This window comes from Anoplolepis gracilipes, chromosome 5 (assembly GCF_047496725.1).
Source record: "Anoplolepis gracilipes chromosome 5, ASM4749672v1, whole genome shotgun sequence".
Lineage (NCBI taxonomy): Eukaryota > Metazoa > Arthropoda > Insecta > Hymenoptera > Formicidae > Anoplolepis > Anoplolepis gracilipes.
In genome coordinates this window covers 4,525,984-4,552,094 of record NC_132974.1, presented here as the reverse complement: position 1 = coordinate 4,552,094, position 26,111 = coordinate 4,525,984, and the positions used below count along the sequence as shown (strand labels likewise).

The window sequence follows — 26,111 nt, the reverse complement described above, 5'->3', positions numbered from 1 at the left end:
ATTAATTTTTATTATAATTAATAATGGAAAATCACATGTAGTTAAAATTAATTGGAGAAGAAAATATACATAATCTAAGATCATGTATACTTCCTCTATTATACATTTAAGTTGAAATATATAAATTAACATTTTTTTTTTCCTATGAAGTATAGAAAGAGAGAGAAAGAGAGAGAATGTGTATTAAAAAAATATATATGCTAAGCACTTAATCATTTTTCGGTGTCGATTTAATTCTCTAGTACTAGTTCTATTAATATATGTTACAGCAATCTCTTTAAAATTCTTTTGACACTTGGTAAATCGATGATGTGCCAAGACGGAAAGAAAATCAAATGTTTGTTGGCCAAAATAAAAGTCTCGTGTTACAATAACATTGCATCATATGACTGCAACATTGTCATATTCTGGCAATTTTTTTAGCACGGGAGATTATTGGCTGACCGACAATCAGACCATAAATAATAACGCGATCTCCCTTTCGTTCTTGGACAGGTCTTCATCCCTCCTTCTTCCCCCATTTCCTCCCTCTTTATACTGCCGGATTGCCGGTCATTCCATTTATATTTCGGTACTCTGACAAGAGAGTTTCCATGACTACGATATCCTCCGGGAGAAGAACCAATCGGGTTCTGCTTGCTCCACCTATCTCTCGTTTCATCTCACTCTTCTTTTCTCCCCCTCTTCTGCCTTCTCTCTCTCTCTTTTTCTTTGTCCCTTCTCGCAGCTCACCGTCATTTCTGTTCGCGATCTCTTTCTTCTAGCCGGTCCCCTCGATTGGTCCGCCAGTCGGATGCAATTATGACGTCAGAAGAGAATGAGAAGAGAACGCGCAACAAGCCGATTGCACTCATGGTTGCATATTGCACTCATCGATCGATCCTCGTGGTGATCGGATATTTGCTCTAACGCGTTACGTACTTTACATTTGACGTTTTGTCAAATCGAAAGTTTTATGAACCAGCGCAAAAATTTCTTCAAAGCGTCAAAATTTTTGTCGTCACAAAATTGCATTTATACATTTTCAGTACGTATAAATCTTGATATGTGTTAGTACATTCAGGCAACTATGTCTTTGGAACGCGGCTAGAATCATTAATCATGTCAGCTGTAATTATCGATTTCGTAAGCCTCACTCCGAGCGAATTAATCAGAAAGTAATAGGAATTTAGTTTCGCAACGCAAATTAAGCGTAGAGAGGAAGATTCGTAGATAAGGAGAACAAAACTGCGTTCCTAGATGCGGTCAGTTTTCATAAATACAATTTTTATATTCTATCCATTGTAAGGTAGAACATGTCTTATCTTGCTAGATAAATTTTAAAAATAATATGAAAAAAAATTTGATAAAGTTCCAACAACTAATTTGTTCGAAAGATTATTGCACTATTTAAATAATGATAGAAGCAAATTCTGATAAAGCTGTGCACTAACTCGGCTTTTTAATTAATTTTAATTAATTTTATTATATTTTATATTGTTTAATAATACATTTGCATTAAGATCTGAAGAAAATTATTTAATTTGTAAATCATCATAATTCACATATCTAAACTACCGACGCATTCTATGCGTAACGCATTCTAGATAAAGATAATTGACAATGATTGATTCAATATCTCTCATAGCGAGAGAGATCTGCGCTATATTTATTATTTCTTTAAAAAAAAGTAAATTTTTATTATTTACGTATAAATTATCATTGAAATAAATAATTAACTTTATAATCTATTGTTTAATTATGTAAATGTATTTTAATGACACTGGTCTAGAGATTTAATGCATATAATTCAGACCGCAACAATACTTTAATTGCATTTTTCAAGAATCTGGAGATATTAATCAAATTTTAAATTTCTTCAGCTTTGAAACATGCTTCTCTAAATTTAAGAAGAAACTTATTGTTAAAATCTACATTGGAGATCTTTCAATTATTAGGTGTAAGAAAAAAAGTTACTTTAAGCAATCACCTGGTTTTTAATATTTTTTTCCGCGAGACAATTCTTGAAATTCGCAACATTCGTGCAAAGATAGTTTAATCGCGAGAAATCGAGTGGACGCGCGTACGCACTCGTACACGTGTAGTGATCGGCCTCGTGTACTACGCAATGACGTTGCCGGGATGCGATGATGACGGCGCAGAATGTGTCGAAGCTCGTGTCTCCGTTGGGGGTCGCGGTGCTTGCCACCCGGGGGGGCTAACATGTGTCGGGTACCCGGGGCTCGATCGACTCCCCTTCCCCTGCCTTCAGAATCCTTTCAAGTGCCTGACGGCACGCCGCCGACCCTCAAGAATTGCTGGAATTATTATTTTATTCCGGCGAACCGCGCGCGAAAATCACTTGTTTCGATACATCTTTAGATTCACTCCATTTACAATTAGATCTATCGCAGAGATTTTCAAGGAGAATTTTCCTTATTGTTTCAAATTACATGAATATTATATACACGTGATTAATAGTGTTACATAATCAGTACTTATCGCAAAATAAGTAATATTAAGAACTAAATATTCTCCAATTTTTTACTATCCATCATTTCCAAATAAAAATTGTGTTTGTAACAAACTAACATCTAGTATTCCCAAATTTTGTATATATAATAAATATGCAGACAAATTCATTAAAAATTGGAAAATGCAGAGTGTTACAACTTCTGCATCTCTCATCTGCAATATGACTTTTCCAAAAGGATTATATTTTTCAAAATTATATTTTCTGATTGTCCATTAACGCGGTTTCGTGAATATTTATTTAAAGGGATGCACTAATCGTCTCGAAATGTGGAGAAACGCAAACGCGAAGCGTTTCCTCTCGAAGAAACGTCGAGGCTGTGTCTCAGGAACGGCCCTGAAACGAATTCTCGCTTACGTACACTGAGAAACGAAAGACGCATATTGACGCCACGTGCGTACGCGCCGGGATGTTTATCCCGGCAAGAGCAAAATTCCGGCTTCGTGAAATCAATATTATTGTTCCCGTCGGGCTAAATTTGCATTGCCGACGCATCGCGGCCGACGCATAATGCGAGCGTAGGCCCGGACAGACATTTGGAGAATCTGCAATCTTCGAATACAGAACAATGATGAAAAGTATTTATCGCGATAGCTCGATTTATTTTATTACTATCATTTGTAATCTCACAATCAGCGAAATAGCTTTGTTTTTATCAAGTCTACATTACAATTTTTTATAGGCAAATCATCTACAAATTATTAAAAGTTATCCATCAATTTTATCGCATATTTATTTGTTTATACGATGAGATAAATTATTTTCTTGTTGATATGATGATCTAATCTCATAAATATAATAAATTATCGTATCACAAACCTGAACTGAAGAATTGAAAGATCGGAAAAATATTTTACATATAATGAATTTGTTCGATTCTTTTTATCTTTATTAAATTATAAATCTTAAATATATTGATTTTTGATTGCACATTTTTATCCGGAAATAAGACACAATAAATTATACATCAACAAGATTGCAGTTCTAATTCGATAGCGGAAGAAGAGAAAATACCTATTCCGCTTGAATCTGCAATAAATTATAAAATTGACTTCTTTGTAAAAAAAAAAAAAAAAAAAAAAAAAAAAAATAATAACTCTAGATTGATGGAGATAGGTTTGTGAAGTTTTCAGCAGATTCAATATAGATCATTCACACTTGTACACACACGAAAGAGATAGGAAGAGTCAGGAATGACTTTCGCTAGATTTCTATGCTCTTGGCATAGAGATTTGGATAAAAATGTAATCTTTAATCCGTGAGAGTCCTGAGAATCTCACGCACTCGTGCGTTTACGCGCCGGCAACGCGAGTTAATCCCGCGAGCAAGATGCTTTCTTTGATCTTTCCACAAAAGCCGCTACACGGCATTGACCGTGGTTTATATATGCCTGTGGTTTGTATGAGCCACTGTATTTGCTAGCTCACTCATTCATTAAATTTGTTGTATAATTAGGCTCGCTGGAACGAAGGAGGGAACAGCTTCGGGGCTTGGTGGTGCTTTTCCCCCATGCGTAAAACACACTGCTCTATTTTGTCGCGCGTACTTTTTTTCGCATTCCGATCGCGCGACAGCGAGCGTCTCGATGCAAGACATGCGCGAATATTATTTTCGAATTTATGTTCTAGATGTAGGTACTGAAAAATATAATAAGAATATAAATTCTTCAGCGGAATTAAAAGTCGCGTTTTGTCTCAATAGAATGGTCGCTCTATGAAAGTGTATACATCTAAAAATCTAAATAGAGGTGTAACTTAAAGATTATATCAGCCACTAATATCTAATATTTTTAGTCACGTTCAATGCGTTCATGGATATCCTTTGCGGGTCTTTGTCATTAATCATTTATTCGCAGACGCGATCAATAAACTCCTAGGTCCACTTGCCAGCGACCTTTCACGTACAAGGCACATATGCGCGACAACAAACGGACGATAATTAGTTGATGCTTCGTCGCGAATAACTCGCGAAATGAGTATTAAAAGCCGGATGCATGTTATCTGTATGGATCTGTAGATCCTACACTGCTACACTAATTAATATGTAAATTTAAGAAAAATAGTTTTATAAACAGTATTATATTTTTTTCAATAAACTTGATGATTTTAAGCCTCTTTTAAATTCAAATTTCATAAACAAGTAAACTTCTCTCTCTAAAATTATTTAAAGAAAATGTAGCTTCATTATTTACTTATTGACTTATTAAAATTTATTTCGTGAATATTTTCTAAAGAAAAATCAACTTTAAATTAATCAAAGAATTTGTCATTTTTTAAAAGATGATTCGATTTTTTTGAGAAATTTAGTATGTCAAAACGGCAGAAACTTTTTTATTTTGTAATAAAATAGAAAAAAAGTAGAAAAATTTTCACTAGTAGAAAAAATTTCAATAGTTCACTTGTTATTAAAATCTAAAATTACATGAAGGTTTCGCAATTTTCCACACAAGGACCTAAGGGATTCGCTCTAACATAAGGATGCAAGAAACGGGATCGCGTACGCAGGATATACGCACAGGGATTGACACGAGCGCGAGGAAACGATGACTTTGAAGATAAAGAGAGAAGACGAAAGAGAATGAAGAAGAGAAAGGAGGAAGATCCTACGTGTCTCCCCACCAGAGGTAGGTGGTCCACAGAACCGCCTCCGCGGACGGTCTGCCATCCGCCTGATGGTTTTGGTGCGTGTGCCAGACGTGCGTTTCGTCTCATCTCGCCTCAGCCTCTTCCACCCGTGCGGACCAACCTGTGCGGTTGAATCGTGCGGACGGGTTCCTTCGCCTCCCTGAGTCCATCGGGTCCATCGTCGCGTCTCTCCTCTCGGCCGATCAGTCAGCCATCGGAGTTTACCTGATTCGCCAGCACCGCTGTCCGTGCCGTTACGTCTCTCGATCTTCGTATCTATCGATGACGCGATTAGGATCGTATGAGGAACGACACACGGCATCGCAGAGTTTATATTTTCTGGTTTCGATAATCAATAACGAAAAAAAGAGGGAGAGAGAGAGAGAGAGAGAAAGAGAAAAACGATAACTAGGATGTTCCTCCGGTAAATTAGACGTGGATTTAATTATGACACGACTCGATAATCTCGAGGTCGATCAGAACGAATATTTTTTTGTTCGATTTGGTCAGAAATAACGTGCCGTATTTAACCCTTGAAACGTCTCGCGTATATGGAATACGAGAAGAACGTAAAATCGATATACTCGAAAACGGATCGTTCGATAAAAGCAAGTCGAGGAACTAGTCGAAAAAGTTTTGAAGAGTATACCTTTCCTCTCAACACATCATCATCGCATCGGTCTCTGTCTAATAATTTCCTGGAGCCGATAACGAAGTGAATCTCTGGATGATCAATGAGTTCGTAGGAATCAGCTTAATATCGAGATAAAAAAAGATTCGATGCGGGTATAAGGTTGACAGGGTCGGCTAAGTAGCCATAAAGAAGATTCGGCGACCTATCCGCGACCCGATAAATCGCGCCCTGATAACCCTCGATTAATTATTGAACCTCTCTCTTCCTGCAACGGAAATCTCTTACCGAGAATCATTTATCTGTGACAAAAAATCCACGAGATGCGTTTATCTCTCGACGAAATTTGTTATTGGATTTATCATCGATTATGTGATTTTTTTTTAAGTAACATTTCGACATTTATATGTCAAAAGGATTTTTTTTGAGTTCGCGAACCTTTGACATCTATAGTTTTCAGTGGTTGTGTAAACATTGGTCATAAGTGAAGAAAGTGTTTTGCATCGTGGATTTAACAGGAATAAAAATGGATATCCATCACAATAATAACGATTTGTCTTCGTTGGAAAGTAAAGCCAGCTCGTCGAGCAACGAACACGGCAGCAATAATTCTTTGGACGATGCTGTGGGCAAGCTATTGCAAGGTATACATATATTTAACTTATACTTTTTGCATTTGTACTGCAATTAAAACGTATAATTATATAGTATATTTAGAAAAAGATTACGAAAAATAAAAATTAAAATAAATATTATAGAGCGAAAGAAGTGTTTAAAAAATAGGAGTTTATATCGAGTTTATGTTATAATTATGAATATTTTTTTATTTTTTGAAGGACGATAATTTTTCGTATAATTTAATCAATCATAAAAGAGAAAATTATAATAAAAGATAAAAATAAATATTAAGAACTTTAAAGATGCCAGAGGCTAGAAAATTAATGCATAGCTCGAAGATTTATTTATATAATCAGTTTCAACTTTAATTTAGTGTTATGTTTTTATTATTATTAGCTTTTACAAAAGACTAGTTTATTTCAAAGAGAGGAAGAACGAGAGAAAAAAAAATATTTAAAAAATTATTAAAGGATTTACAAAATCTGCATCTCGAACGCGTCAACAAGACATTTAATTCAAAATTGGCCGGCGAAAAATATCAATTTCCCGAAATAACACGCGAGACACGCGCGTCCATTCGCTGTTCGTTCTTTTTCGCCTGTTGCCGTCTTTATCGAGTCGTTTAAGAGGGAAAGATAGGGAGGGGAGAAGGCATATACTGTGGTAATTGGCGCTGAAAGCCCGCGTCGTCGGCCACATCGTTCTTTTCTCCATTTGGCCGCTCGCAGATTTATCCGGACGATATTCGCCAGAGTAGAAAGGGGTAGAAACTCGAAGGGAGAGAAAGACGGCGACGCGGAGTCAGACAAGTCGGAGAAATATAACTGAAGAGATCTTCGCCTCGCGAAGAGAGATGATGATTCCTCCGAGGAAAATTCGAGAGCACGGCAGGTGCTGCGAACAGAGCGAGACGAGGCGAACGCGCCTGCCACCGCCACTAATTATGCTAGTACCGAATTAAATTTGAAAGATCGTCGCGTGCTGCGCGGAAGAAAAGGAGAAGGGGGAGGAGGGGAAGGGAGCGATACGTGCGGACCGTAAGACGTGATTTATGAAGCGCGTCGAGACTTAGTCTTCACGACGACGAAGTTTCGCCAGAAGCACGTACATCGTCGTCAGGGACCAGCAGATAGACAGGTGGAAATATCGTCGGGGGGATGATATCTCTGCCGAACTAATTTTATCCTCGCGTTTAAATATTAGACAATTGCGACGCAAATAATTACAAGGATTAATGAGGTCTAGTCGATGCAACGGATTACAAGGAAGAGTCGCGGATATATCACTCTCTTCGAGTTTAGCTGGATATTCTAGCGAAATCTAGATGCAAGATACATCTAGGCTATTAGTATCTCCTTCGTTAAATATTTTGTTTCATAATTTTCATATAAATTTACTGAAATGTGTTCTCTTTATGCATATAATTTTAGTAAATAAATTTCTGTTGTTTTCCATTATTTTTGTTATTTTGACGTATAACATACATCTTACATGTTCTGGCGACAATTGATTCGCTCTCAAAATATGGTATATTATGAATCATAGGATTTGTTCCTATTTTAAAATCAAATTCGAGAAGAATTTATTCATATGATGTAATATGTCAGGGGCGACAGCGGAATGATGGACACTTGAATTCGTTGATCGAGATTGAAAAACCGATGGCACGCGCCAGATACTAGTAAACCGACTGCAGGAATATATAATCAAAATGGTTTATCGCTCAAGAAGAGAGACAAGCCTGCGTCTACCCCAAGTAAATATTTGCTCCAGCGGCGTTAAGCGATACGCATTTCATTACAAAATATCGACACGATGAAAATATACAGGTGGCTCTTGGTATATCTATCCGATCTTAAATGAATACATATATGAATGAACATATATATATATATATATATATATATATATATATATATATATATATATATATATATATATATCACTTTCTTATTTAATGCAATTTTTTGTATATTTATTTTTAAAATCTAATTGTCTTATTTAATCTAAATTTAATTTTAATTTTAATATTATCTCGTCGTTTATTTAATTCTGCGAACGTATTTACTTTGCTGATTTATATTAAATATAGTGTATTGTATAAAGATAAATTCTCCCGGTATATATTTTCCGAGACCGGACGGTGCGAGTCGGAGAATCGTTGAGCACGTGGCGACGGACTACGTAATGTCAAACATCGACTGGACAAGGTGTCGAAGCGTTAAAGAGGGACTCGTTAAAGGCCGGGGGATTTGTAACAGGCGGATTTGTAAAGGAGTTAATGTAGCAAGAGTCTCGACAGGTCGCCATTGACGGCCGGCATGCCCAAGCACACCGGTTCATTCACTAGGCCACACAACCCGCCTATTGTAGCCCGGCACGGATGCGCTAACTACGGCCCTGATCTCCACTCAAAAGCCATTCACAATCCTGGAAAAATTCGTGACTTCTCGGTCATTCGCGTGTGCCGCCAATTCACCGATTCGCCGGGTCGTTATGCTCGTAATTAATGAAATCAAAACAGATAGAAGAGCAGAAAAATTAAGATTCAACGCAATTTGACAAATTTATCTGAAGTTATTATTTAATTGCAATTTATTTGAATTTATTATTTAAATGCCGGATACAGTTATGTTCGATGTCAAAGATTGAATTTTCTGATGTTTATTCTACATAATATTGTAATATAACAATGTTTTGTTTTTACTTCTCTGCGTTCTATTTAAAAATATCTTTTCTTGTATAATATTATTCTAAAAAAATGCACAGAAAATACTTTTTTCAACCATTCTACGCGTATCTTTTGTAGTTAAATTCACATTGTCGGTGTACCATTGAGCCCCAAAAAGCGACCGACCATACAGACGGCTCTTTAGGAGAGGGTCCGATGCTCTTTGCATGCCTAATTGACCCCGGAGGGTCGTGTTTCGCCCGATTCGCGCGAAATTTCCTCTATTCCTGTCGCGTTCTCCGCAAAGCCCTTCCGCGTTTCCATGTAAAATTATATTTCGACGTCGCGGCTATCGGCGCAGGCGTCGACGAAGGACCTCCCCCGGACGCTTAAAGACGCCGACACAAGTGCCGCGCCAGTGGACCATAGACCCACGGTAATTAGCTCCCACCAGCTTTCCGAACTCCGACTTGACGCTTCGTCACGTGCATCGTCCCTCCCGAAGTCTCGCCCATACCTCTCTCCTCCACCCTTCTCTATTCTCCCTTGTTCTCTAATGAGCAATGGCAATTAGAAACACGAACATATTTTTTTTATCGACTTAACTCAATTAGGTCAAATACACTTTATTAGTGATATAGATAGATTGATATTTCAAATTTACGATGATAATAAATGTTTTACGCAAAGTCCTCCCTCGGTTTATATGGTACATTTTTGACTGAGATTTTGAATAATTATATAAAAATAATAAATCAATTTTAAATGTAAGACAACTCTTTTTCTAACTATTTTGATTATCCTAGGTGATGTTTTGTCGTAAAAATAAAACATATGCTACTTTATAATAAGGCACTATCTAAATCGAGGGGTGGGTTTATGTTGCTGTCGTTGAGTTTCAACCTTACACATAGAGTACTATTAATTTTCCAAGTCTCCCTAGTTACCCATCTGTGCATTTCTATCTCTTCCTCGTTCCTTCAAATTTTCCTCCCGGACCGCTCTCAAGCCAAGGAATTAAGATTTAGGAGATCGCGCAGAACAGATTTACATAAGTCGGTATACATTTGTTCAAAGGGAGACAAGGTTTTACGACCGCGGCTTGCTTATAGGGCTCTTTTCCCACGAAGTGAAATGTAGGAAAACATCCGGAACCGAATCCTTATTAAACGGCGCGGAATTTTCGGTAATTCAAAGCATTTACCACTACTGTTTCGACTTTATACGATTACTAAAAAATATAGGTACTTTATAATAAATTTCAATACTATATTATCATGTCTACTGACACATACATGTTATGCTTAATACATTCTAAAATTTTTGTAAAATATGATATATATAATTTATGATTGTACTGCAATGAAAATTATTCAATATTTTGAAAACTAAAAATGATTTTTTCTTATATAAATAATTAGTATTTAATTTCAATCGAAAACGATATATTCGATGTTCAAAAAATCGACATATATAGATGATTTCTTTCTTAACTTTCTTTGAGCACAGATTAGTGACGTTATAATCATTGCTCGAAAAAGATATCAGAAGCAGGTTTTTTTCACTGAGAAAATTAAAAGTTTATTAAGTTCCCATTATAGTCGAATTATAGATGAAATTTTCAATGTCAGACTATATAAGTAGAGTAAGGTTCTTTTTTTTTCTTCAGTGTTCATATAGATGCCTTAGTACTTTTTTCGCGATTTTAGTATAAATATTATAAATCTCTATCATTTATATTTGCAGGATACGATTGGACGCTACTTCCGGTGACTTCGCGCGCCGGCGGGCGAAGAAGCGCTCACGTGAAGCGTCCCATGAACGCTTTTATGGTGTGGGCACAGGCAGCAAGGCGAAGACTCGCCGATCAGTACCCACAATTGCATAACGCCGAGTTGTCGAAGACATTGGGAAAATTGTGGCGGTAATCTACCTCGACTAAATTAATATATAGACATGTAAACGTGATGTCGAGTATTTTTTTTCGATTAAGTATTGATTTAAAATACAAGCAAGTCATTTAATTTTTAAAGCGTTAAAGAATTGGCATTATTTTCATCTCCGGAAAACTAATTACGTGTGTTGTAGATAGTAATAATATTAGATAATATAATATCGATGCTAATAAAAATATTTAATATAAAAGAGGAAAATTATGGATATTCTAAACATTAAAGAAATATAATGAAAAAAAAAGAGAAAATCAACAACCGATTTGTATAAAATCGCCTCGTTAAAATTGCATTCGTAATATCGTTACTTTTAAATACTTTTTTATCAACGGCGCGATATCAAAAATTATGATTTATCTGCCGTAGAATTTTGAGCGACGGCGAAAAGCAACCGTTTATCGAGGAAGCCGAGAGACTACGAAACGCGCATAAGAAACAACATCCGCACTACAAGGTACTAATTAATTAACTAGCATTGAGATAATGGAGAGTGAGCTCATATGAAAATGAGGGCGGCAATGTAATGGTGCATCGTTAAAAATATGAGAAATGTTTCACGCGCGTTACGAAATTACGCAAGATCGATCTTGATTCGCGGGGGATAGCGAAACGAATTAGCGCGTGCAATACGCATTCGTTTCAAAGCGCTCGAGTGGTTAATCGAGGCCCGATCGCCGGAGCGCGATTTAAATCCCGCCGCGTCGCGCCGCCCTGGCGATGATTTACGAGAAGAGGAAATGGATTCTCCGATGAAGCCATCCGTGTCGCCGCTCTATGCGAGTGAGAAAGTCGAGCGGCGGCGATGAGACGCGTTGGACGAGATGTAGATCACGTAGAAAAAAGCAAAGTTTTCACCGGTTTTATTAAAAAATAATTATTCTTGTTTAGTCTGTTTTTGGTTTTGCGATATTTTATTACGATGCAACACAGCGCTTAATCCTCGAGCGATCGCGTTTGCAAAACGTAATTTTCATAATTAACGGATTAACACCCTGAGAAAAAATTAACATGTGTGATTATACATATATGATCATATATTAAATTGGAAATTTGGCATCTAGACATATATAATATGATTTGTTCATATATAATATCCAAAATTTGGCGTGATATGATCTTATCTTTATATAAAGATATAATCATATAAGATCATATCACGCTAAATTTCGGATATTGTTATATATAATCATATAAATTACATATCAGATCTTTTTATATCTAATTATGTATTATATATGACTATATTATATCTGTTTTTTCTCAGAGCCTACGAAATTTTCCTAATCAAATCTTTTGACGTTTTACGTTCGTTTATTTATCCCTCTCAGAATCCTTTGCTGTAGTCATATTGGATTCTTTAATCTCAGTAGAGAAAAAGTTTCAAGCAAAAAAAGAAATTTACTTTTTTGCTTTTTAATAATTAATATGGCTGCAATAAAGAATTAGAAATTTTAAGATAGCTTAAGATTTAAATTTAACAAGTATGTTACCATTCGTAGTATCAGCCGCGTCGAAGAAAGCCAAAGTCGGACGATCAAATGGGTATTATCATGCACCGAGGTGGACTTGCGTCGCCAGGAACCTCCATCGACTCCTCAGCTGGTTCTTCGGACTGCACCTATACTCGTCTCTATCCGGATGCTGGCATGAAAGCGTACGAACGATCGGCGACCTATCACGATCCGGCCAAAGCCAGCGCTTACGACTTGGCCAGACCGGTCTGGGTCAACGAGACGGTCGCCAAGTATCCTGCTGCCGATCATCTCGGTAAATCGACGTACGAGACGACGTCGAGGAGCTACGCCGAGGTAAAGTGTCACGAAGTCGCCAAGTATCATCACGAGATGACCGGTACCAAGTATCACCACCATCATGAGCCAGCGGTTACCACCAAGTATCCGGACCTGCAGGCTAAATCTTACGATTTGCCCAAATATCCGGAGACTAAGGGATATCCGGACAGTCTAAAATATCCTGCGGAGATGAGCGGCACCGCCACTGCCGTTAAGGCTCCTTACGCCTGTGTGCACGGACAATATTATCCTACCGCGGAGGGATATACCGTCCACGGCGAGGAAAATGATTATCAGCCACAGAGCATGTCGTCGCATCCCTCCTTTTATCCCTATATATCGGCGGCATCGATGACGCAACCGCCGTACTACATGGGACCACGATAGATCGCGAGCCCATTGAAAGTGATGTGACGTAAGACTATTCTTACAGTCGAAAAGTTAGACTTTCTCTTCGTGCGTGGCATATATTAATATTAAATAATTATCAGCCGAATAGAAAGTTACTAATATAATTTACGGACATACATAGAGATCAATTGGAACAATGTTTTTGCGAAAATAACGTAACAAAGGTCGCGTCACCTATCGGTCTACGAATCACGATGAGATGATTACGTCTCATGTGAATATGGATATATAATGCATATGGATATTGTCTTATCACTCGATACACTTTGAACGTAGACAATCGTTCATTAGCGATCTTTAAAGATTTTAATCTATCGAGTATTGTGTGTGTAATCAGAATTCTGTAAAGTATTTAAACGGTAGTGAGTGTGTTGTACTTAATGACGAAATTGATAAACTTATTCTATAAAATGAAATATATATCCGATTGCTTTGTAATCTCTTTTTTTTTTATTTATTCTTCTTTGTAAACTCTGTGACAATGCAAATAAATCAGATCTATTATCTTCTTGCTTTAAGACTCAACATGCAACATTTATATTCTTCGAGATTATCTGCAATTATATAAAACAAAAAAAAAACAAAACAAAAAAAAAAAAAGGAAATATTTAAACACAGAATTTACAAGTAGACTCACAAATTATATTAAAAAAACAGTATATATTAAATACATTAAATATATTAAATTATCTATTATCTTAAATATATTAATTTGTCTCATTTTGAGATTCTAAATAGCTAAAAAAAAAAAGAATTTTGATTTGACTAGAAGTTCATAAAAGAAAGAATATACATGCAAATCTCTCATAAATTACATTGTTATATGAGTAAAAAACAACAATGTAACTCGTATATTTGCTCGTCGAGAAATCGACAGCGAGTAACAGTGAAATAATATCTCTAATACACATGCTACGTGATGAGATAGTTGCTAGACTAATCACATAATTATTAACCGAACCAGCGGCAAGTGATCGAGATATAATATATCAGATATGCAACATACTTCTACAACCAGGTACTTTTCCACGGCAAGGGATTGATGCACTACTTTTAATCACTGTCCAAATTAGTATCGCGATTGATGATAGCTGCCAGTTCCTTCACTTGATCTCGATTCGCATGCATAAACGCCTTCGCAGTCCAAATCATATGCGCCAGAATCTCATCACTCTTCTCGTCCATGGCGACATCCGTCGACAATTGCGGATTAAATCTGTAGTACGGTACGCCAATCATAGAGCACCAAGTACGAGCACGATCAACTACTCGGCCATCGCTGGCTGTCGCTTGATCGACTAATAGCGTGCCTAAAGCTGAGATACCGAACGCAAGCTTGGCGGTATCCCAGAGACTCTCAGGTCGAAAAACATCGATCTCGTTCAGGGTAACGGTAGTCGGCATGAGTCCCGTGCCGAGGGAGACCACCACCGATAGCGGTATCACTTCTTTCTCGCGATTGGTGGCCTTCAGCGCTAGATTGTATTCGTGAATCTCCGTCATGGCATCTAAGGTAGGATTATTAGCAATCAAGCCGCCATCCAAGAATCGGCCGTATGCTCGAAAATATGACGGCGCTGCGCCGGTCGCTCTCGCCGCCTTCCAGAGAAGTTGTTCCTGCGGTGACAACGTTGACTTGAACATCGTATTCTCCGGTATTCTTAACAGGGCACTGGGTGACTCGTAATTACGGAATAAATGAAGATCCACGGGTTTCCGATCAGCGAGCACGCCCGTGATCATTATCTTTGGTTTCTCGATGTTCGACATAACTGTATACGTACCGAGGCAATCTTTCAGCACCCTCTCGAGACCCTCGCTGTTGTAAGGTCGTGAACCTACGAAAGCATCTTCCTTGATACGAAAGTAGAGTGCCTGGCATTCACGTAAGGATTTGCCAGCGGCGAGGCCGAGCGCCAGGATACCACCAGTGGAAGTGCCAGCGATCCAATCGAAACAATGTATCACAGGTTTGCGTAGCACTGATTCGATCTCTAGCAGTGTTTGTATGAGCACTAATCCACGAATACCGCCACCATCGAGACAGAGCAGCCTGCCGCCCTTGATTCGCTTATCGCGTTCTTGTTCGGCCATCTTCTCCATGCTCGATACATGAAGCATCTGATCGAGAATTGTACGCGGCATATAGTGCGGTGGTTCCGATGGAGCGATACCGGTATAGTTTTCTCCGTATTTGCAACCAAGATGACAGCCCGTCATCTCCGACAGGCATCTCTTCGCGCCCACTGCGTCGAGTAGATAAATTATCTTGTTGCCCTCGGTGGTATCGATGTTTCCCTTGTGTCTGGGTGTTTCCAATTTCCAGTTCCGTGCGTCGATATCGGCGCCAAAGCCAATGAGTGTCTGTACAATAGCCGAAGATTCCGCTTCGACGGCGAGATGTAATGGTGTGTTGCCATCATTGTCAACAATGTTAACGGACGCCATATGACTCAACAAGGCGACTACGCAAGGCAGTCGTTTACGCATCACCATTACGTGCAATGCAGTGCGTCCATCAAAGTTGAGCGCATCGATGTCGCAGTTGGTCTCGATTAACGCCGTTATCACCTCCCGACTGCGCGACCAATGTAATGGCGTGCCGCCAAACTTCATGTCTTCCGCGTGAAGCACGTTTGGCTTGTTGTGCAGAAAATCGCCGACATAGCCGGGACTAGAAGGCTGACCTTCAGTGGCGGGTATGTTCACATCGGCGCCGATTAGCAAAAGCGCTTTGACACACTCGGGCTTGTCATTTTGACACGCGACATGGATAGGAGTGTGACCATTACTGTTACGGCTATTTAGACTGTTTGGAAGACCCGAACCCAAAGCGAGAATAATCTCCTTAGTGGATGTAGCAGCGTAATGGTAAACCGTATTCGCATTGTGATCTAAATGCTCTAACGAACTCTTTGCCGCTATTAACATCTCGACAGTACGCAAGTTATTGGTCTGTACAGCGACTTGCAAGGGTGAAATTCCAGTCTCCAAATCACCACTGTTTAACTGACTGTTGACAATGGCATGCATGAAAGCATCATGAAGCGCGAAATAGGCCGCTAGATGCGCCAGGGTCCACGTCGGATGTTCCACCAAAGTGTCACAAAGCTTTTGAATTTTCCCAACATTGCACATCTGAAAGAAAATGATAAGTTAATGTATAATAACCAAATATGTTTCTAATTTATACGTAAAAAATACAGTAGATATATGACAACAAAACTTGTTCCTGCTTAAGGTGTACTTAAACAGAATCATTTTTACAAATGTGTTCAAAGTTTAAAAAACTACGTATTACCTCGCGTGCTATCTGTACGAGTACAGGAACTTTGTCTTTGTATATTAAGAATCGTACATCCGCTCCTTCCAGAGTTTCCGATCGAAACAAACTGAAAACAAAACCATGTTAAGAAGATATTTAAGATTCAGATTAATAAAGTCAATAAAGAAATAATATAACAGAATACTAATCATACTTGTCGAAAAATGCAGAAAAACTGCCATTAGTAAACAAATTCACATACAAATGTCATATAAATTATTAATTATAATTATGTAACAGGTGATTTGAATTGTGTTACAAGTTGTTTTAAAGTTGATCATTAATTCACAATGGTTATTACTTCAAAATGTTATCCATCAGAATTGGCACAAAACTGCAACCATTTGCGAAAACTTTGAAATATAAAGTTGCAGTTTCATATTTCAAAAAGTTTTTGCAAATGATTGTAGTTTTGTGTACAATGGATAATATTTTTAAAACATGCTTCAATAGTTCATGTGTGCAAGTAAATAATGTCTCCTTTTAATATTTAAATTTTAAATATTTAAATGATTAAAATATTATATATTTTTGCATACTTATGATAATAAAAGTGACAAATTTTCTCTAAAAAATGACGTTTTATTTATTTTCTTCAGTCTACTTGTTGAAGTAATATTCATTTATTTTTAACACAATTCATACAAATAGTTATTTGTTATATAAAATATTCATCACATTATATATATAAATATATATATATATATATATATATATATATATATATATATATATATATATATACATTATCATATCTATTGTTTTTTTATAATCTACAAGCTGATCCGTTTTAATCTGTAAATATTTATTTTTAACTATGTTGATTTGCAAACATTTTTGTAGATATTTAAGAACTTGAGAGTGACTTTGAAATATATCACAGGAAGTTTGCCAAGTGCAAGTATCAAGGAAATTTAAAAGTCAAATGTTCTTTTTTAAATAGAATGACTATTATTTTATATCTACTATCTCAATAGATATCCATCTCGTTAGTTATCAATAACATTGACATAAAGGTAGCAAATTGACTAGTGAAATATATTTAACATGCTTTGAATAATAAAGTGTTAAAATGACTACAATAAGGCCCATGAAATGCATTCATACAATAAAATTTCAATAACAATCTTGTGATTTTTCTTTTTTTCTTTTTTTTGCTCTCTATCAATTTTGTTAGCAAAGCCCATTGCAGAATAAGTAATATGACATAAATTAAAAGTTGTACCTCGAAAACTATTAGTTTCAGGATATAAGTATCGTAATATCTTTTTTTAGTATTCAATTTTCCATCAAATTTTATCATAAAAAAAGTAATTATTCCATTTTAAAACATGCACTTGATTTTCAAACTTCCTTGATAACCTTTATTTAGCAAATTTTCTTTCATATTCCAACATTTCGCTCAAAAAGAGCCCTTCAACTCTCTAAAAAAAAGAACGTTTTTCAATTCAGTATAGTTTTTAAAATACAAAGATTTATAAATAAAATCAATCACTCTGCATATATTTTATGTTAATAAAATAATGACGATGATAAAATGCACCTGTATGCCTGATGTAAGGTCTCCGTGCAGGGTCTGTGTAGGACAATCTCATATTTATCTTGATTTTTAGTTTCACCAGGTCCGTAGAGAACGATGCCATCCTCGCGGGAATGTATACGTCGATTAGTGTATTGTTCCGGTCGAACTTCTTGAATGACATTCGGCGGTACATCCGAGAAGACAATATTTCGCAGCACATTATTCGCGATTGTACCGAGCCATGCCATAGTGCTGATGGAGTAATGTGTGTTTCGCAACGATAGAATAATGAGACACGAGCTTCTATCGTGAAAAAATATTACGCAACTTTGCGTTACTCATCGTGCCGGAAAAAAGCGGCACGATAAATAATTTGTACTATGTACCTTGCTCTCTTTTATTTACCCGGCTCACATCGACAAGTTTGACATTATGCCACCGTATCCAACTTATTGACGTGAAGACCTCGTACGATGAAAACGTGAAATTTTGCAATTAGAGATCAGGGTTGCCAATGTCAAAGAATGAATTTTCTATATGTAGTGTATAGTTACTTTTTATGACTAGATAAACTTTACGTTCTCTCTTTTTTCCACAATAATCAACACTATACATTTGTAAATAAAATATAAAAAAATTATATAAAATTATATAACATTTTACGAAAATATTTCTTTGTTTATCAATATTTATCTTGTTACTTGTCATTCATTAAATTATATTAAAAAAATATTTAATCATACTTTCATAGCATTTTACTAGTTGTAATATTAGATTAAAATTCTGGTAAATTACATATATCTTATATATAGTTAAAACTAAACTATTTTTAATGAAAAAATATTATTACATTATTTTACAATAATTTTCTAATGAATGTTACATATGTGACAAGACAAATCTATTATATCGATAATATAACAATCTGAATGACAATAATGTGGGAAATAATAATCAGACATTCCCACATTAACACTTTCTTTTTTTTATTAAAGATATAGATAAATACGCCACACAATATCACGTAATAATTATGCTTTTAGAATTAAACAATTCATCTAGCTTAACATCTCGCATAGACGTGTTATTTCGTCCCTTAAATTTCATCTAAAAAATCTACTTTATTCCTTGAATTTAATTTAAAATTATTTAGACAAATTTTTTAAAAAAATCTGCTTGATAGTAAATTATATTAAACATAACATTGTATACAAAAGAATTTTTTAATAGTGACTTAAATGTCTTTGAATAAAGCTTCTTCATATATTAGCGATTTCTATATATATGTACTTATGTAAATTAACAAAATATAGAATTAGTTACTCATTAGATTGTATTAATGTAAAACATGTATAATTACTAGTAATCAACATAATAACGTATTATAAATCATAAAAAGGACTATAAATTGATCATATTTTCTTGTTGCAACCTTAAAAAAATATCAAATTCTCCATTTATCATATTAAGAACAGTTCTAATACATTGTTGCATACTAAATTCACAGCCTATATATACATTCCTTCCTTGTCTCTATATATACAATTTTCAATTTGATCATTTGCAAATTATTTGAAAGAATAATTGCAAATGTTTTCCTTTTTATAATAGGTATCACATGATCTTTAAGCGAAATTACTTAAAGATCTAGTACTGCAAAAAAATCCAACGAACCTTCAATTTCACCATCAAATATTATTGAATTTGTTGATGAATATTTTTTGCCTGATGAGCCTCTCGTTTTTGCTTATTCTTCGCAAAAACGTTTGTTATATAGAGATGTAACGTCGCTTTTTGGAAAGTTGCTTCTTGTCCATGCAAACATTATTGAAGTGTTTGTGGATTGCTAAGTGGTTTATATCCCTGTAATAAACAATTTATATTAGTGGCCGCGACTAGCATAAATTTTTCTCGGCAAGAAGTGAAAAAAAGTCTATCGAAAGAATTTGTCTAGCCGTTCTAATCATTTTTTAAATTTCAAATTAAATAAAATTAAATTTGAAATAAGCAAATAAGGAATAAATGAGAGAATAAAAAAAACAAAGCAAAAAGTAATAGATCATACTGCATTTGAAAGTAACAGAAAGATTAGACGGCAATAAATCACATAGCCTTTTCAGTGATTCATGCTGCCATAATAACGTATATTTGGCCGTTTGCTTCCAGATCTTACAGTGTTATTAAATGAGTCGCGTAAACGTTCTCTAAACGTTTTGTATTCCATTTCTGGATTACTTTGCCCAAAATCGAAGTCTGCGACTTCTACCGTAAATCTCGCTCTGCTTTGAATATAATATGCTACGCCGAATACTATCAGCACTACAGCAACGAGCGAACAAGAGACGGGTACCACAATGACCGACAATTGTGGTTTTGTTGTAACTGCAAAAACACATTACATTATTGTGATTGTGTCAATAAATTAAAATACTTAGAGCCAATTTCACCGTCGCCGGTTAACTCTAACTACAGGTTAAACTATATCTTTGTCTTTTTCAGATAAGTATAAGAAAAAGAGACGAAGATATCGTTTAACCTAAGGTTAGAGATAACTGATAATGGTGAAATTGGCCCTTAGGGATACCTAATAGATATTTTTTAATAAGAATTTACCTTTGTAAATGTTTATTGTTAATGGGTAAATTTGTGTACTGACTTCGTTGTTTAATATGATCAATATTGTGTATACACTTGGCTCAAGGAAATAATGAAGAATAGAGAAATTGCAAGAATTCAAGTGTTCCACACTGTTGCAAGTCTCGTTTCCCGTTACGTTGTATTTTCCACGATGGAATTGAAGACACTTGGAAATGGGTCCTGATCCTTTGCAAGTCACATTCATAGATAACATATCCCATGGTTGGATCCAGTTTGTGCCTTCCACTGAGATGTTTGACAAAGGAGCTAAAGGCATTCATTGAAAAAGAAAAGTTTTCAACAAATTATCAACATTAGTTTTTACAGATAAATTTGTTTAGAAACGAAAATAATTTCTCTATAAAATATTAGTTGCATATCTTACTAACCACGAACATAGACCTTTTTATAAAAGTATCCATATATTTTGTCAGGAGCCGGTGGAATAACAGAAGTGTTCGAACAAATGTAAGGCAAAGATATATTGGCAGCATCTATTGTGCTTACAGTGATCGAAGATGCAATCGTCGTAGGCTTTATCGACGGGTTTATACTCGCGACAGTTGCTGGCAACATAGTTGTGGTTACAACTGTGGCATGAGTTCCGATTGAATTTATTGTAGTAGCGTTTGGTGAGACTATCGTTATATTAGGGGACGCAGTCGTATTTGCAGGTGGCAAAGCGGTTGTACTCGTAGTTGTAGTCGTGGTTGTCGTTGGTGGATTGTGTGAAGCGATCACTAAAGCTCCTATTTCATATGTCGTGCCAGGACTCGTAAAATTGTAAGCAAAAACTAAATCATTTGTTTGGCCATAATACTGACAGTTGATAAACCAAAATGCTGATATCGTCATATGTGCTACTATAAAGTCATAATCTCCCTTACGTATATCTATCATTAATTTTGTTTCGTTCGTTGAGGAGATATAATCTCCCATTATGGTTTTATTATTTTGTTTTATCATTAAATTACCATTGAGATTTTCTGAAATTAACAGAATTAAATATAAATATAAATAATAATATGTGTTTAAGAAGGAAAAGTAGCGAAAGAAAGTGTTTTAACAAAGTTTACCAGTAATCTCAAACTTGATTTCAGCCGATGCATCAGATAAACAGATAATTGCCCAAGAGAAAGTGCAGACCTCTACTGTTGCCATGTATTTTCCAAGAATATTATTTTGTTGTGGATAATTTACATTCCAAAATGTTGTAGTATTTGATGTTCTGGCTATCTATAAGGTATATATAGGATAATATAAAATTGATTAAAATAACTTTTGTGATAAAATAACAAAATAAAATAACCAAAAAATATTAATATATCAAGGATACAAACAGAAGTAAAAAATAATTATAAATAATCAAAAATGAGAATACCCATAAATTTAAATCCAATTAGATTAATATTGTCTTCAATTTTACAATCTTTTATGTCAAACACTGAATAAAACCACTCAACAACTTAAAGTTTCAAGCAACAGTTTAGTTACTGTATATCAGAAATATGACAAATGAGATTATATCATAATTTTCAAACCTCATATCTATGCTTCATCGGTGTATTATCAAACCATGTGTATCTGTAAGACCCATGTGGTTGCTTGTTATCCTCTGTGTATAAATCCGCTCTAAAAGTTATTGTACCACCCAAAATAGTTGGTCCATCATGTGACAGTTTAATATAGTCTTTGGCAGTAACTGCAAAATGATTAAAAACTTTTGAACAATAATGATTAAAATGATTAAATAATCAAAAATGGTGTTGTTTATCACAATTAAAATTTATGCAACGATAAACAAGAAACGCGCTGCGAGTGTATAAACAACGTAGAAGTAAAGAATGAAGAAAATATGTGACAATGCAACGTGACAGAACAGAAAGCAATATTTAATTTGTCACGCATTATTACCTTGTAAGAAACACCAAACACCCCAAATAAAATGGCAATAGAAACCCGTTGTTTGCATTTTGTACGTTAGTAGAACGTGTCACATTCGCGATTATTTTTAAATTACTTTGACATTAATCGAGAGCACTGACAACAAAATCCTTGACGGTTTCTCGCTGACTGAATCGCCATTTTGTCTGATTTATAGGTGCGCTCCACTTGACGCTATTTTCACTTCGAAGTACAAAACTTTTCGCAAAGTACTCCATTTCGCTTCGAAGCGAAAGTATCAAGTTTAATGCATTCCATGTCTACCAACATTCACGAACAGCACATGTGCGATCAATAATCCCAATAACTGGAATATTAGAATAGAGTCGACAATATCAATATTTTCCTAGACAGTGATCTTATCTAAAGTAGGTAATAAATGATTATGTTTTTATCTACACAGCTCAAAAGTTTGATAACAGCTGATCCCTGAAGCAGCTGATACGTGACACGTGACACCTGTTGAAAATAAAGTTTATCTTTAGAGTTTAATTTATTATTTCTCATTAGAATCTAATTTAAAATTATAATTATTCTTCGTTTTATTAAACTAAAAGAATGATTTAATACGAAAGAAGATATTTAATTAAAGTTTAAAAGATTTCTTGTTTATATTTTCTACAATTTGTATATATTTTCTACCAGAAGATCAGTTGACGCTATTTCAAAAAGTCGGATCTCCAGCTGTAAGCAAATAAAATTCCATAAAAAAAAATTACAATGTTGAAAACATTTTTCTCTGAATTTCGGGCGATTTCCCGACATTACGAGTTCACAAAAATAAATTTTACCTGTACATTGAAACGGATTGTTAAATATGAGTGTAGAGGATTATGCACTTCATTACATGTCAAAACAAGCAGTACATTGCCTGTGGACGAAGAACTGCAGGAAATTTTTAAACTCAAAAATACTAAGATCAGCAACTGGATTATAGAGGTTAATTGTTGTAATTCTTAATTTTATTATGATTTAAAATGTAATTTCTTCTTAGAAATTTCTACATTTTAGAAAAATATTTGCAGAACAGGGTATGTGCATTATGTGTCAGATATACTGAAAGCAACAAAGAGAATCGTCAGCGGATTTTACGAACATTGGCTTTACAGTACGCTGTGCAACATGATGATATATGCCAAGTGGCAAAGAAATTAGTTTGTACCAAGGTATATTACTGAGTTATATGTGATACTTTAAATGACATTCGAAATATATTAAATCTTATTTTAAACTTTGATATGATATATTAATATTAAATATATTTATATTGAGATTGAATGTATATCAAATATATTTCTTTTGTATATTAAGTACTTTGTAAAAAGTTATATATAAATTTATCGTACATATGCATAAATATGTATTGTTTTTTTAGAAAATATGGTTGTATTACAAATATATATATAATTATAAAGTTGCAAGATACTATTATTTTAATTTTCTTTCAGCCTGAAAACGAAAGACAAATGATCATCCATGAGAGAAGTCTGAAGAATGTTCTTACACCTGCTTATCATTGGTTATTTTTTATCATAGGAAGATTGCAGCATGGTGTGAAATTTTTAGTCGATTTAAGAACTGATGTTTTGGTAAATATCAAAAATATTTGTTACGAATCATTTACTTGCAAGTGACAGTGCTATGATTTAGTTCTCCTTATAAAGTAAAAATCTTTGTCATGCTAGATTTTTATTTATCAAGCTAGATTTTTATTTCCATTGAGATACTTTTATTAGGAACTAATGTCAGAGGTAAAAGATACGGATGAAAGTATAATAATACAGCAGCTAAATCATACCTTGCGAGACTTGCTTTTGCTCTGGTTTTCAATAGGTTTCTTACACATGGAGAGAATAACTTGGAAAAGTGCGTGTGATATATTACAAAAGGTAATAATAGCTTCTATATTTACTATATTAATGTTTATTTTTAATTTCCACATTTCTGATTCTTTATTTGCAAATTTAAAGGTCTCTGATTATGAAGCCATACATCCTATAAGAAACTGGTTGGACTTGAAACGCAGAGTTGGACCATATAGAAGATGTTATATATTTACACATCCATCCATGCCAAGAGAACCCCTTGTTGTGTTGCATACAGCATTATGTGATATTATACCAAGTAAATATAAAGAAATTTATTTTCCAATTTAAATTGTTTTATAGAAATAAGAATACAGCTAATAATCTTTATATATCTTTGATTTATAGATACTGTGAAGGGTATCGAAGAAGCTGAATCCAGAATATTAGGAAATACAAAAAGACATATAACATTTTTAGAGGAAGATAAATCGAAAATAAAAGCAGCAATATTTTATTCTATAACATCTACACAAAAAGGATTGCAGGTTTATAATAAAAGTTTCAATTGTTGGTTTAAAATATCACAAATTAACAAAAATGTCATACATATATATAAATTATAACTTTGTTATAATTATACATATACAGTATATGCATAGGTAAAAAGTTTTATATATAGTTATATGAATGTTTTTGTGCAGGGTATTGAACTTGGTAATTATCTAATAAAAGAAGTAGCTAGTGAGATTACAACTGAATTTCCAGCTGTGCAACAATTATCGAGCTTATCACCAATACCAAACTTTAAAACTTGGTTATTCAACAAAATAAAACAAGGTAAAAAATACTTATTTAAAAAAATAAAAACAAAATTATGTATAAATATATTTATTCTAGATATAGCATTCATATTTACCATGCAAGAATATGAAATTATAAAAGATATTTTAAAAACAAAAGATGTGGTATCAGCCTTGAAAAAGATCCTGAGCACTTCATTATGGACAAATGATAAGCAATTGTCAGAATCTTTAAAAGAACCACTACTTCGAGCATGCACATGGTATTTATATAAGGAAAAACGACGTGGCTATGCTTTAAATAATGTTGGTATGTTCTATATGCTGCTCTTTTTTGTTCCTTTTATAATGAATTACATATGCATAAGTTATGCATATTTATAAAATAAGAAGTATTGCGAATAATAAATGATCAATACTGTATATAAAAAAGATTTTTCTGAATAATTTATGTTATTTTATAGCTAATTTTCATTTACGTAACGGAGCTGTGATGTGGCGAATAAACTGGATGGCTGATCCTTCACCACGTGGAGTAGCAAATAGTTGCGGTATAATGGTGAACTATAGGTATACATTTGAGAATTGACTTTAGTTTTAAAAAAAATTAAAAATATATAATCTTATTATTTCTTCTCTAGATATTTCTTAGAAGAATGTGAAAAAAACAGTCGGAATTACATTGAACATTTTGTCATAAATGCTTCAGAAAGTATAATTAATATCGCCATACAAGCGGAAAAATTAAGAGTTACTTACAATATAACTTATAATACAATATGAAACAATCATGAAGAAATATAATAAATGTCTACAAGCATGTCTAAAAGTGAAAGAATGATATGGTAAGATAATGACACTAA

At 34.6% G+C, this 26,111-nt stretch overlaps 4 protein-coding genes across 6 annotated transcripts; 2 read left to right on the top strand and 2 right to left on the bottom strand.

The window, feature by feature from the left end:
* Nucleotides 1-5,250: 5,250 nt before the first annotated feature.
* On the top strand, nucleotides 5,251-13,214 carry LOC140665788 (uncharacterized). The gene is made up of 4 exons (XM_072892329.1): nucleotides 5,251-6,411; nucleotides 10,803-10,980; nucleotides 11,375-11,462; nucleotides 12,508-13,214. Exons 1-4 carry the CDS (start codon nucleotides 6,294-6,296, stop codon nucleotides 13,186-13,188), a joined length of 1,065 nt encoding a protein of 354 aa, XP_072748430.1. The 5' UTR covers nucleotides 5,251-6,293; the 3' UTR covers nucleotides 13,189-13,214.
* Nucleotides 13,215-13,297: 83 nt separating this feature from the next.
* On the bottom strand, nucleotides 13,298-18,658 carry Ipla2-via (calcium-independent phospholipase A2 VIA). Of its 2 annotated transcripts, none has more exons than XM_072892310.1 (3): nucleotides 18,081-18,658; nucleotides 16,514-16,604; nucleotides 13,298-16,350 (listed from the first exon to the last, which is right to left on the bottom strand). In XM_072892310.1, the coding sequence occupies exons 1-3, from the start codon at nucleotides 18,305-18,307 to the stop codon at nucleotides 14,266-14,268; spliced, it is 2,403 nt and encodes an 800-aa protein (XP_072748411.1). In that variant the 5' UTR covers nucleotides 18,308-18,658; the 3' UTR covers nucleotides 13,298-14,265. The 2 variants fall into 2 exon arrangements, with proteins under 2 accessions (XP_072748411.1, XP_072748413.1); XM_072892312.1 differs by lacking the exon at nucleotides 18,081-18,658 and adding an exon at nucleotides 17,763-17,980.
* A 362-nt stretch (nucleotides 18,659-19,020) lies between these two features.
* Nucleotides 19,021-22,795, bottom strand: LOC140665781 (uncharacterized). Of its 2 annotated transcripts, none has more exons than XR_012046656.1 (7): nucleotides 22,611-22,795; nucleotides 22,238-22,398; nucleotides 21,773-21,932; nucleotides 21,086-21,682; nucleotides 20,673-20,963; nucleotides 20,125-20,441; nucleotides 19,021-19,922 (listed from the first exon to the last, which is right to left on the bottom strand). XR_012046656.1 is itself a non-coding variant. In XM_072892317.1 (7 exons), the coding sequence occupies exons 1-7, from the start codon at nucleotides 22,666-22,668 to the stop codon at nucleotides 19,884-19,886; spliced, it is 1,515 nt and encodes a 504-aa protein (XP_072748418.1). In that variant the 5' UTR covers nucleotides 22,669-22,795; the 3' UTR covers nucleotides 19,021-19,883. The 2 variants fall into 2 exon arrangements, 1 of the variants encoding a protein (XP_072748418.1); XM_072892317.1 differs by having other exon boundaries at nucleotides 20,233-20,441.
* Nucleotides 22,796-23,080: 285 nt separating this feature from the next.
* LOC140665780 (malonyl-CoA decarboxylase, mitochondrial) lies at nucleotides 23,081-26,031 on the top strand. Its single transcript, XM_072892316.1, has 10 exons — nucleotides 23,081-23,579; nucleotides 23,666-23,806; nucleotides 24,089-24,229; nucleotides 24,377-24,529; nucleotides 24,611-24,764; nucleotides 24,854-24,993; nucleotides 25,150-25,285; nucleotides 25,346-25,558; nucleotides 25,713-25,818; nucleotides 25,890-26,031. The coding sequence occupies exons 1-10, from the start codon at nucleotides 23,361-23,363 to the stop codon at nucleotides 26,029-26,031; spliced, it is 1,545 nt and encodes a 514-aa protein (XP_072748417.1). The 5' UTR covers nucleotides 23,081-23,360.
* Nucleotides 26,032-26,111: the final 80 nt, after the last annotated feature.